Source organism: Podarcis filfolensis, assembly GCF_964270895.1.
Source record: "Podarcis filfolensis genome assembly, chromosome: 10".
Classification (NCBI taxonomy): Eukaryota; Metazoa; Chordata; class Lepidosauria; order Squamata; family Lacertidae; genus Podarcis; species Podarcis filfolensis.
In genome coordinates this window covers 42,047,092-42,059,539 of record NC_139612.1, presented here as the reverse complement: position 1 = coordinate 42,059,539, position 12,448 = coordinate 42,047,092, and the positions used below count along the sequence as shown (strand labels likewise).

General features: G+C 40.9%; 1 protein-coding gene across 5 annotated transcripts in view; it reads right to left on the bottom strand.

Annotated features, from left to right (window-relative positions):
- The window catches only part of ANO4 (anoctamin 4), a 132,513-nt gene that overhangs the window by 31,808 nt on the left and 88,257 nt on the right, over positions 1-12,448 (bottom strand). For all 5 annotated transcript variants that reach the window (XM_083573609.1, XM_083573611.1, XM_083573613.1 and 2 more), the window contains 4 exons: positions 7,528-7,659; positions 4,364-4,470; positions 2,412-2,467; positions 595-716 (listed from right to left, as the gene is read on the bottom strand). In XM_083573609.1, the coding sequence (XP_083429735.1) occupies positions 595-716; positions 2,412-2,467; positions 4,364-4,470; positions 7,528-7,659 (417 nt within the window). The remainder of the gene's footprint in view (positions 1-594; positions 717-2,411; positions 2,468-4,363; positions 4,471-7,527; positions 7,660-12,448) is intronic.

Here is a 12,448-nt window from a genome sequence, read left to right as displayed (position 1 = left end):
AAATGTGTTACTGCTGTACTATATCATTTGCAGACTTTCAGACACCATTCTCAGTTACAGTATCTTCAGCCACACTTTACTCTTAAGAATTGGTGGTGGTCTATTCGCCTGCAATGCGGACGCAAAATCGGTGATGAAGGGCTGGAAGGGAGGTTGGCCATAGTTCATCTTCAGCACTTATATGCTGGCATACTAAGTCTCTTATAGTTGGGATGTAAGCCACAACTTTTAACTAAGGATACTGGGTAGGACACTTTGTGACTTCATACTGCAGTCCTTAAGTGGGCAAGATGCCATCTGGGGTGCCAATGTGGGTTTTAAAAGTGCCAGAAATCTAGTTGTTGTGACTATAGGAAAGAGTAATACTTAGCACAAGTCTATGACTCAACACATACTATAGTAGTTACTCAGGGTTTCGGAAAGTGGTCCCCTCTCAGCCCTATCTGGAGGTGTCAGATCTTGGGAGCTTTTCACGCAATTTATGTGCTCCACCAGTGAATACCAGCCCTTCTCTGCCACTTAACAAGCTGATTTAATTCATCCAAACACACCAAAATATAAAAAAATGAAGAAATGGTTTTTAAAAGGTTTTACCGTACAAGATCCAAAGGCTGGTATTTATACCAAGCTCCCCACGAAGCCCAGCACTCATAAAGTAGGTGCCTGTGGTTTTCTGCCCCATGAGTTCTTATGGATTTTTTACTTCTGTAACCACCCTAAAATAAAGGTTGTAAAGGAGAAATTAGTGAAGAAGTATTCATTAGAATAAACATACTATCCATGTAAGCAAACACACACACACACACACACACACACACACATTCATTTAGTATTATTTTCACACAAATAAACAGCATATTGCTATTCTTCAGATTCCAATTCCTAACCTTGGGTCTACAAACTCCCAGAAACTTTTGAAGGAAGATAAGAGCACTCAAAGAAAGCAATTCTAATGTTTGCAGTTTCTTTTCTAATGGAAGTTTTTATTTTTCTGGGCTTCCAGATAAGATCTTAGCATTAAGGTTGCACTGTATATTTCTTAGCAAAGGCGCACAAAAATTAGCCAAAAAGAACAAACAACTTTGCTGTTAGATATGTTTGTAACCTTTTCTTACATGATTGTGCAAATCCCAAGACATGTACTTTGATCTATCATAGGATCAGTGATCACAGAACAGCTGTTTTATACATGTTAACATTCACATGACCCTAACAACAAAGTATGGCAGGGTTTGGAAATATACGCAGGTAACCTCACAGATTGATTACTACTGGACCAGCCCTCAAAAACTTTGTAACACTTCAGCTAATACTGGATGCTGTTGTTTACTTTCTTATAGGAACAGACAGGAAGGAACACATAATAATACCAGCACTCCTAAATTTGAATTGTTATAGGGTCACCCAGGCATGATCACTTTGGGTACTGTTGTCCTGCTGTAGGAATAAGGATACCAGAAGTTGGAGTCCACTTTGAGGAAGGTCCAGAGACCAATGCAAGGTCAAACTCCAAGGTCAAGTTTGGTGAGGGAGGCAGTTAATGAAATAACCATAGTCCAGTCACAGGCCAAGGTCACACACACAGGAAAGTCAGGTTCACAGCAAGACAACACAGCTGACAAGAAGCTGCAGTACAGAAGCTGCTCCAGAAACTTTCCTAAGGAACTGCAGGCATTTATCTACGAGCCTGCTAAGCCCCACTCTAGGCACACCTGGTGGTCGTCACAGCTATCTGAGGAGTTTGATCTACTAATGAAGAAGTAGCTCCTCATGAGTAGCATGTTACTCTCAAGGAAGTCTTGGCTTTCAGATGAGCACTCCACTGGTTCTCCACTTTGCTTAGTTGATGTTCTCTTGGGCTTGGACGTGGCTCAGCTTCTAGCTCTGACTTTCTATTAGGTGGGATGCCATAAGGCCTGGTGCTTCTAATTTGGCCTTTCTGCTGCCTGGCCTAACTTCTTGTTCTCTATGGTCCCCTTCAGGGTGTACCAGGCCCTCCTCTGAGGAGGATTCCTCTAGAAGGAATTTGACATCTGTTTTGACCTCTTAAGTCACACATGGCCTCTCCTGAATCTATCAACTTCACAAAATGTGGTGCTCTCCAGATGTGACTGGCCAATGGTCAGGGGTGATGGGAGCTGGAGTCCATCTTGGGAGAACATCGTTGCCTATCCCTGATACAAACTGTTCTCTGAAGTCTTTTAACAAAGCTCTTCTTGGAGATTTGTCAGACTCTATTGTACAATAGAACGATGGTGTGAAAATGCCTTGAGTCTCAAAGGCAAGTATTTCTACAAAATACTTGTACCCAATCCAGCAAAAAACAGGATTAATATTACTGATGATAATTATAGTAAAAGTCATCTAGAGACTATATTGTGTTTGCTAAGAAAAATAATAGGAAATAATACCTCATGAAGAGGAAATGCAGCTTCATAGGAGCCATTAGTAAGCAATCGATTCAGACCTAAAAAACAAAAATATTCAATATATAGCATGCAGGGTTGGAATGACAATAATGCATTAGAAATAATACAGTAACAGCTGAATGTTGGAAAAGGAACAGCAAATTCTTTATAACACTTTATAAAGGTGTGGTAACTGTTGCAGAGTGGTACAAGCACTTTTGAACACCCACATTTCTCAGAGCTCCTTGTGAATTGCTCTTAATTTTGTTAGGATAGCTTTCAGGTATCCTATCCTATCCATCCTATCCTATCCTATCCTATGCTATCAAGTGCCTGGGAAGTTCAGGTATCTGTCTAGTAATCTTATCAAAGAATAATATGAGTGCCAGCCATGGCATCTCTTAAGATAAGGGTAGGGAACTGCATGCCCACAGCCTGAACCTGGCCCCTGAAGTCTTTTCAAAAGTGGCCTGCCAACCACCTCCCACATTCCACAGCAGTATGGGTTACATTGAACAAAACAAACAGCAACTGCCACAGTCTATCTCCAGATAAACTCTGGCATTGCTTAGGATTTTGAAGAGTGCTCCAGCATGTTCTCTGCACCACAGCAATAGCAGTTAAAACTGCAGTACTAGGATCTTCAGCAGCAATTGCAATCACTTATTCAATAACTGTGGGCTGCATTTTATTTATTTAAAATATTTGTATACTACAATTTCATTATAGATTTATAGATATAGATATAGATATAGATATAGATATAGATAGATCTTGAAAGACCTACATTGGCTCCCAGTACGTTTCCGAGCACAATTCAAAGTGTTGGTGCTGACCTTTAAAGCCCTAAACGGCCTCGGTCCAGTATATCTGAAGGAGCGTCTCCTCCCCCATCGTTCTGCCCGGACACTGAGGTCCAGCTCCGAGGGCCTTCTGGCGGTTCCCTCACTGCGAGAGGCCAAGTTACAGGGAACCAGGCAGAGGGCCTTCTCGGTAGTGGCGCCCGCCCTGTGGAACGCCCTCCCATCAGATGTCAAAGCGATAAACAACTACCTGACATTCAGAAGACATCTGAAGGCAAAGTTCAGGGAAGTTTTTAATATGTGACATTTTAGTGCATTTTTCATCTTTGTTGGAAGCCGCCCAGAGTGGCTGGGGTACAAATAATAAATTATTATTATTATTATATAGATATATAGATAGATATAAAACAATAACTGCTATTCTGGAAAATAGTTAAGAAGTCCAGATGACAATAAGTCCTAGTGCTGTTGTGGTGCCCTGTCAGTCATGCCTTTGCCTCTTTGCCTCTGAGGAGTGGAGGGTGCCATTTACCTTGTGTCATAGCCCAGTGCTGCAGTGGGAATTGAATTAGCATTTAGGAGTAGAAAGGTTCTGTGAATTTCATTTCTTTCGGTTTCCAAACTTAAATTCAGTTCACGTTTCTGCAGCAGATTGCGGATTTATTTTATTTTTTAAATCCTCATTAAAATCTGCATTTTAGTTCAAATTTCTCCTAATAAACACTTTTTTTTGTATGAAGTTTTGACTAATGTACACATTTTTGTGAGCTATTTCTCTTAAAATAACACATTTTTTCTTGTTATTTTTGTGAATATATTCATACACTTTACCCAATATATGCAATATTGTAAACCCAGTTTGGAAAACTGCATTGCAAAATTTGGGTAAGTGCAAATTTCAGAGGATGGCTGTGTTATGGTTCTCATATTGTTTCAGAAACCACAATTTTAATAGATTCATTTGCAAATGCAATTAACTCTCTTCCCAATCCTGAGCACCCTCATCACTTTTCAGATTGATTGACCAAAGAGGTGAGGTTGTGATTTCCCTCCCCATTAAAGCATTGGGATGCATATGGATGTTTAAAGCTACCATCCTACTTACTTGGAGAGGCTAATAAGCAATAAAATCTGTTGCTGTCCCACACTTACCAATTTTATTTTTTCCTTCTTCGTATTTCACTCTCTGTAAAATATGATGAACAATTCTACTTCTTGTAGCGTTGTTGAAGAACGTGTCTTTGTTGTGGATGATGAAGCTATTTTTGAAAACAAGCACAAGCAAGATAGTTATTGCTCATGACAATACAAGGTGTCACTGACATAGCTGACAAATCAGCAGTAGAACGTAAGTAAAGAATTAATTGAACTACAATATGAAATTTCTGCTAAGCTGGTTTATTTGAAGGACACTGTATATGAAAGATTTTTTAAAAAATAATAACATGATCTTGTGGTAACAGGGCCAGCCCAAGACATTTTGGCACCTGAGGCAAACCACAAAATGCCACACCAGGGAAAAAGGGGTTAGAGCTAAATGAGGAACAAGGGCTTGGGGATAAATGTATACACAGTTTCTGCTGCCGCTATGAATCCTGCTGCCTGGGGCAGCTGCCTCACATTGCCTCATGGGTGGGCCGGTCCTGTGGAGTTCAATCTCAATAGAAGTAAATAAGCTTCAGTAAAGCAGACTTCACAAGTTGGTAGATTGAACTGGACCTCTGCCTGTCCAAGGCTGTGGTCAAATGCAACAATTATGGAATTTAATGAGCTGCATTATTCCAGGTCAAGCTACCTTTCCATTTTGCCCAGTATTGCCTACTCAGACTGGCATCAACTCTGGCAGAGAGATCTGTCTCATCATCTGTTGCTACCTGTGGAGATACTAGGGACTGAACCTGGGACCTTCTGCATACAAACTATGTGATCTGTCACTGAATGATGGTCCCTCTCCTACGTAAGTTCCAGGTACACTTATTTAGGAGTAAACATCATTGAATGCAGCAGGATTTTTTTGAGTAAACATGCCCGGAATAGGTCTTCATACTTGTGATCACCGACTCAGACATGACAATAGCCAACATGAAAATTATGGATCCTACCAAAAATCTTGGGGTTAGAGTACAACCTCACTTCCTGGGTGCCATGGAGGACTCTCAGATGCCTAATGCAACATAAACAATGTTTATGCAAGGGATACAGTGAAACATCCAAAAGTCAGATAATGTATTTTGAATGACAGGGGATTTATTTTAATTGTGCCCGATTTTAAAAATGAAGCAATAACATTGCACCTTTCCTTGTTACTTGCACTTCCTAAGAGATGAGTAAAACTGGAAACTTGGAAATTTAAAAATGTTCTTGCAGTGGCTTAATAAGGCAGAATAAAGGCAATGCACCAAACTGTCATCTAAAGAATAGCCTTGAACTAACAGGACTCCAGCTGAAAGCCAGCCAGCCAATTAATTTCTTTTGATACATTCTCTGTTGGATACTTTCCAGGTTGCAAACTTTAGCTTGAGGCCAAATGTAATTTTACCCTTTCATAAAAGTCCACGCAACAACTCCTTGATTTACAGGAAGGTCTCCAGATGGACAAGAGTAGATTTTGGCCTTTATTGCAAGGTCATTAAGGGTCATGATGACAGGCCATTCACACAACTAACAATTGCATAAGTGTTTTTAAAGGGTAAATCTGGAACTCCCCCACTCCCGCAATACAAACAGCAGGAACATGGGACCCAGTCTGGATCAGAGCAAAGGTGCCTGCCATTTACTTTTAAAAATCACTCACACTGTTGTGTGGGAGGCATTATGTCTTGTTTGGCCTGAAGAGGTGAGCCTTGAGATGAGCAATTTAAAAATACACAGATCCCAGTCTCATGCACTGGCCACCTATTTGTAAGGAAATCTTGTCCCTTATAATTCCCATTGAAGGATCTAATGTCATATGCAATAAATGTACCACAAATTCTACTAGGAAACAAAATACACCACCTTCATTTTCTGTTATTAATTATTAGCATTCCGAAAGTCACATGCACTCCTAAAACTTCCAGGGATAAAGTAATTCAAAACTCAATCTAGTGTTAGAGTTGTTTTTTGTCCCTTCATTACTATATATAGACATAGAATTATAGAGTTGGAAGGGACCCCAGGGGTCATCTGCCCCAACTCCTTGGGATGCAGGAATCTCAATCCAACCTCTGCTTAAAATCCTCCAAGGAAGGAGAGTCCATCACCTCCCAAGGGAGTCCATTTTACTGTGAAACAGCTCTTGCAGTCAGAAAGTTCTTCCTAATGTTTTCAGCTATATGATGATGATAATTATTAACATAATATGAAAGGACTGTATTGGGGAAAATTATCATTCAGATTAAGGAGTGAGATGAGAATTTGGGGGTGGGTGGGTGGGAGAGAGAAAATCCATGCAGAAAAGCTCAACATCAAGAGTTTCAGAAAATTCCATCCATATCAAAAGAATTCCACATAAACATTATCTGTTCATGTAAACGGACTTTGTGCATATACAACATGACGATAGATTGATTTTTAAATGCTAAGAGTTACATTAAGTTTGTGTCTTAAATAGTTGGTTTAGGGATGCAGTACAAAATACAGATTTTGACTGTGATGCAAACCCAGATGGGCGGGGTGTAAATAATAAAATTATTCTTATTCTCATGCTTATTCTTATCCGAACTTTAAAAGCATCCTCAAGTCTGCTGCTGTTTTAATTATTTTTATGCCATTTTACTGTTTTTATAATTGCATAGGAATTGTTGTTATGTTTCTACACAGTTAAGAGCACATTTCATGCAGAAAAGCAGGACAAAATGAAATGAATTAAACAAAAACAATAAACTATTTGAAGCTGTGGTGCATTCATGTAACACATCAATACCCCTTTTAATTTGTCAACTAGTAAATGAAGTCTTGAGGAAATGATGAAATGGCTGCAATGGCTGCTTACCCCTTTCTAGGGGGCCCAGTGGTTGTGGCCCCTTGTGTTCGGCCATCCTACCTGGCAGCAGAAAGCATATGCAGCCAGCCGTTCGGGAATTCCCACGGCTGGGCGGAGAGGTGAACTGCCCACCTCAACTCAAGTTCAAATGGGTCCATCAGAGGCCCCTACCACAGGGCTCTGCCTCACCCGGTCAGCCAGAGGAAATGATGCAAAGGGCCGCAACTGCAGCATTTGAGCAAAATTTCAAGCAGTTCAGTAGGGGTCCATCCTTACTAATATGCTGCTATCCCCAAAATAAACTGTAGCAGTATTAGTTCATCTCAAAATTTGTCTTCCTTACAACACTCACTGATGGATCCTTTGCTGACTGAATGGGGCAGTGTAGCAGTCATTCTCCTCCAGGTCTGGCAGCCTTTCCTTGTCCAACCTCATTGGCTTTCTAGGTAACCATCCTCGAAACCTGCTTAATTGTTTCTCGATTCTGTAGCACGTGAAAGGCAAGACAAAAGGAAACATAAAGCTAAACGTTAAAACCGAGGCGGGTACTTTCTTTATACATACAATCATACTCGTATGGACAACACAAGTTTATGGGGAAGTTACATACAAGGATTTTTCAGAAAGTGTTTGTTGCATCGTGTTTTTTAATTGATCTGTATGCTGTTCTGGGAACACATTCGGTTGAAAAGAAAAGTGAAAATGCTTTAAAGCAGTTTCAAGAACAGAATTGTATAAAGTACAGGAGAACCAATTAGTTTTAATTGCGTGTGATCTACAAAATCAGAGTGCTCACTATCAGATTAGCTTAGTCCTGTTTGATTCACTACAGATAGCAAAAGAGGATTCTGTGGACCAACCTCTCAAGGCCGTAAAGCACTTATTCACCTCGCCAAACACATTGAGAACTGAGGGGAAGGGAATAAGAGGTTCCCCTTGTGTGCTGGACCAAAGGCAGGGACACCTGTGAAATGCCTCTCTTCATACCACCCTAAAATTTGAATCAGAAGCTCAGGGCTTTGGAGATTGTGGCAAGGAAGTGGTAACTGATTCCTGGGAATTGAAATAGAGAACTTGGACCATGAGAATTGTTTTCTCCAAGGAACACAACTTTCTCAAACCTTTATTAGCCCAGGAAGGAAAGTCTGCTTTCACGCAAAATACTACCCAGGGGACTTATTGTGAACAAGCAGGATGCCAACAGAACAGTCTTTCCTGCCGCTCCTGTCTCTAATGTCCTTTCTGACAGAACAGAAGCACTTGCTACAATGCAGCAAATATCAATGAAGGCCAAATAAGCTCTTGCCAATTTCATTTTTAGTTTAATCATTTTGGTTTAATCTAAATTTACACCTTAATTGCCAAAACTATACTAAGGATGCTTAAGCATGAGGATTTCAGAAACCACAGTAGAAAGCTCTGGCAGCAGAACTTTAGAGAAATTAATCGTTTTGCTTCCATTTGCCACCCACTCATGTCTCACAGAGGGTGCTCCTTTAAAAAGCTGCTCTGTCAATTTGTTTCAGCAACACTGTCCTGATACGCTGCAGAATTTATGGACTCTCTGAAGACAAATAATACACCGCAAGAGCTGGAAGCACTGCCGGTTCTTAGATTTAATAATCTCCTTTCCAACAGGTGGAAACAAGCAGAAGTCAAAGATTGACAACATAATGGCAATGGAAACAAACAGGCGTTGTATCCACATGGAGATTTCTTTAGGGATTCCGAATCTGACACAAGGCCATCTGTGTCTTCAGCTTGTGTTTAAGGCAATATGCAAATAGCAAGTATGCGAATAGTTTCCTGATATATCTACTTTAAATGAAAAGCAGCCATAGGTGTTTTCTAGTTTGATATTTTGTTTGCATCAAAGTAAAGGCCTTTTATAGGGCAATAGGTATGGGACACGGGGAAAACAGGAAGGTAGGTCATGCATCTCCCACCCCAACCACTACAAAACTCCTGAATAATGTCTAGTTTGGCCAGAACTGAGACTGCACAAACTTGTTGAGTCATAAAGTCAACATAACCCAGTATGCACTGTTGATATTGGTTCTTTTGTGAGACACTGTTCCTAGTGTCAATAAGATCTCTACAGGAAATGGTGTTGGTGCCAGGAAGCAAATAGCTGTGATGTAATAGGGCAAAAAGCACCACTGCTTCCATATGAGTCATATAATACCAATTCACTGGTAAGTTCTTTGCTGCATACATCTCCTATTGTTCTGGGAAGAAGATGCTAAAAATACCATCTTAACTTCCTGGTAAAATTGCTCTAATAAGGGCATGGTCTGAAGCCACATGAGGCAACCCCTCCTGTTGAAGGTGAGTCTGGTAAGAAACTGAACACATACATAAGAAAATGAATAAATGAATAAAGAAAAATATTCACTACAGCATCCTCGTGTACAATCCCCTCCCCCCCCCGCACCAGTACCTCAGTTCTGCAATGATAGTTCCCTGCTGATCACACTTTTCATGTAGAGTAGGAGTGGGAAAACATTCAGCTCGCACCCTGGGCTGAGAGCTCCTATACCAGGCATAGGCAAACTCGGCCCTCCAGATGTTTTGGGATTACAACTCCCATCATCCCTAGCTAACAGGACCAGTGGTCAGGGATGATGGGAGTTGTAGTCCCAAAACATCTGGAGGGCCAAGTTTGCCTATGCCTGTCCTACACCTTATGACAGGCCTAGTCAATGTGGCCTGCAATTTCCATCAACCCCAGCAGACATGGCCAGTGAACAGGGATTGCAGGTGTTGTAACCTATCATGAAGTGCCAATCAATATTCATGTGCTGAAGAATATTCAGCTAAAACATTCACTGAATAATTTAAGGAGAAGTAGGTACAAAGGGAGAATTGTGCACTCCCACATGTACATACAAACCGATTTGCCTACATGAGCCAAAAATCCTCTGACTCAGATCCTGGGCAGCTAATGCCCTTCAGAGTGAGCAGTGCTAGGCAAGGAGTCTGACCTGAGCTTATTATATATTTCATTCAAACACTACAGGTGCCTTCATTTAGCATGGGGCTGGCTGAAGCAAGTTCTGCTGCATGACAAAGATCGCACTATGCATACTACAAAAGACAACCCATGTCAGCAGTGTCGTTTTTGGCAAATTTCCTTAAAAATATATTTAAAAAGCTCACTTTGTGTCTAGATTTTCACTTTTTGAAATATGGCAACCCTACTTTACCTGGAGCAAATGAACAAAATATCCATGTAATCAAAGGGTGAATAATGTAGTAGGATGAATAAGGCTCCAAAGAAGCTTCCACATGCCTGATCTAAAGTAGGTCAGGGACTAAGATCAAACTGTGAACCATTTATAGGCTTCAAGTAATGCGACAACCAAACCCAACTAGCTATTTCCATTATTAATTGTAAAACAGAAATGCAATGGCTGGGATTCAAAGAACTAGGGGCACCCATAGGTTTTGGCATGCACAGTGGATCTCTTATTTAGTTTGGGTATTGTGTTGTTATATTGCAAGCTAGTCCCTGCATTAGTAACTGTTCAAGCTTTAGTATCTATTACCTTGCCTTGATTGGTTGTTCCTAGGTAGCATATCAAATCCTGCTTAAACTAGTTATCAGAAGTAGAGAAGTCTCTGTCTGCCCTTGTCACTGCCACTGTGAGTTGCTGCCTTGAAGGCCTGACCACCTATTGCCTTTTCACCTCATCCACAGTCATCTCTTTTTTTCTCAGACTGTCGCTATTTTGGGATGGAATTCAATCACATACTGGCCAATTCAGGCTGCACAGTTGTAGTTGATTTGAAGGTCTTGTGCAAACCTGCTTACTCAAAGGACTGGGTTTTTGCAGTAAAGGAAAATAACAGGAAAATGCACTAGGAAATGTGAGATAACACTTGCTTTGAGGCAATGCCATCTAACTTCCCTGCAAACAAATAAAAACGAATACTCATACAGCCAATTTTGCCTAACCTCCCTACAAAGAAATCAGAATGAATACTAAATAAATAGGTCAAAGCCTTTTATTTTCAGGTTAGAACAGCACATAAGGCAGCCACAGGTTGCAAGGACCTGTGGGTACATGAGAAGCTACATTAGCTAAGCACAAGCTAAAACACTGAACTAAAAAGTAACATGCCCCCTGCACCTTCCTTTTAAAGAATGGGGTAGGCACAGCATTTAGCATGGTAGTTGGGCAAGCAAATGGGCAATCCTTGTGGGCTAAATAGGTGAGGTTGGAGAAAGAAGTGGGGTGCATGGCTGTCAACTTTTCCCTTTTCTTGCGAGGAATCCTATTCGGAATAAGGGAATTTCCTTTAAAAAAAGGGAAACGTTGACAGCTATGGTGGGGTGAATGCCAGTTCAGATTCAGATTTATTCCCAGCTGTAACAGGGGAAGGCAGCTGTGGAGGAAGTGTCTGGAAAAGAGGTAATGGGAGGCACTTCTGAAAGTTTGCCTAAGCCTCTATTGGGGGCAGATCTCCATGCCCTAACTTGCTAGGACCCTCCCTGGGAAGAGACATCTCTTGGGGTTTGGAATCTGTTACCCCCCACTCCACTGGGTTACTCCCCAGGGTCCTCCAGGTTTAACTCCCCAAGTTCCTCCCACTCTTCCTCCAGGTCTGAAAATGCCGCCTCCCCCCCCCCTGAAGACACTTCCATGGGAATCATGACACTTTTATTATGTTAAAACACAGAGTTACGGCACTTCACACAATGTTAAAAGCCTTTTGAATTGTTCTCTAAGCTAACTATTTCTCAAACCTCCCCCTGGAATGTTAGTTTGAAATCTGGAACCCAATACATCCAAGATTAATAAATATAAATATAAAATAGTCCCATTAAGGTCAAGCTATGATACATACAAGAAGTAAGTTCTGATCGTTACTGATTCGTTAATATGGAGAACAAAACCATCATTATTTACTTCCCTAATGCATATCACTGTGGAAGATTTGTGTGCTTATGGTTAACAGACTGCTCACGAGGCCTTCATTATGAGCTTTATCTTGCACTTAGTTACATTTTCTATAGTTATTCTGCCTGCTTTTGTTTGGTTTCAAAGATTCACCCTGCTTTTATCAGCTAGTCATTTCATCCTCTAACTGTGGGGAGAACTGCCAGATGCAAGATCCATTTGCAGAGGTACCAAGGGGATATTTTCTCACAAGGCAAAAAGCTGTGGGGCCTCCAACCACATTGGGGTTTAAAGTGCCCTAAACTCCTGAGTTCTGGGCTGTCTACACACCATACATTTAAAGCACATTATTTTCCCCAAAGAATCCTG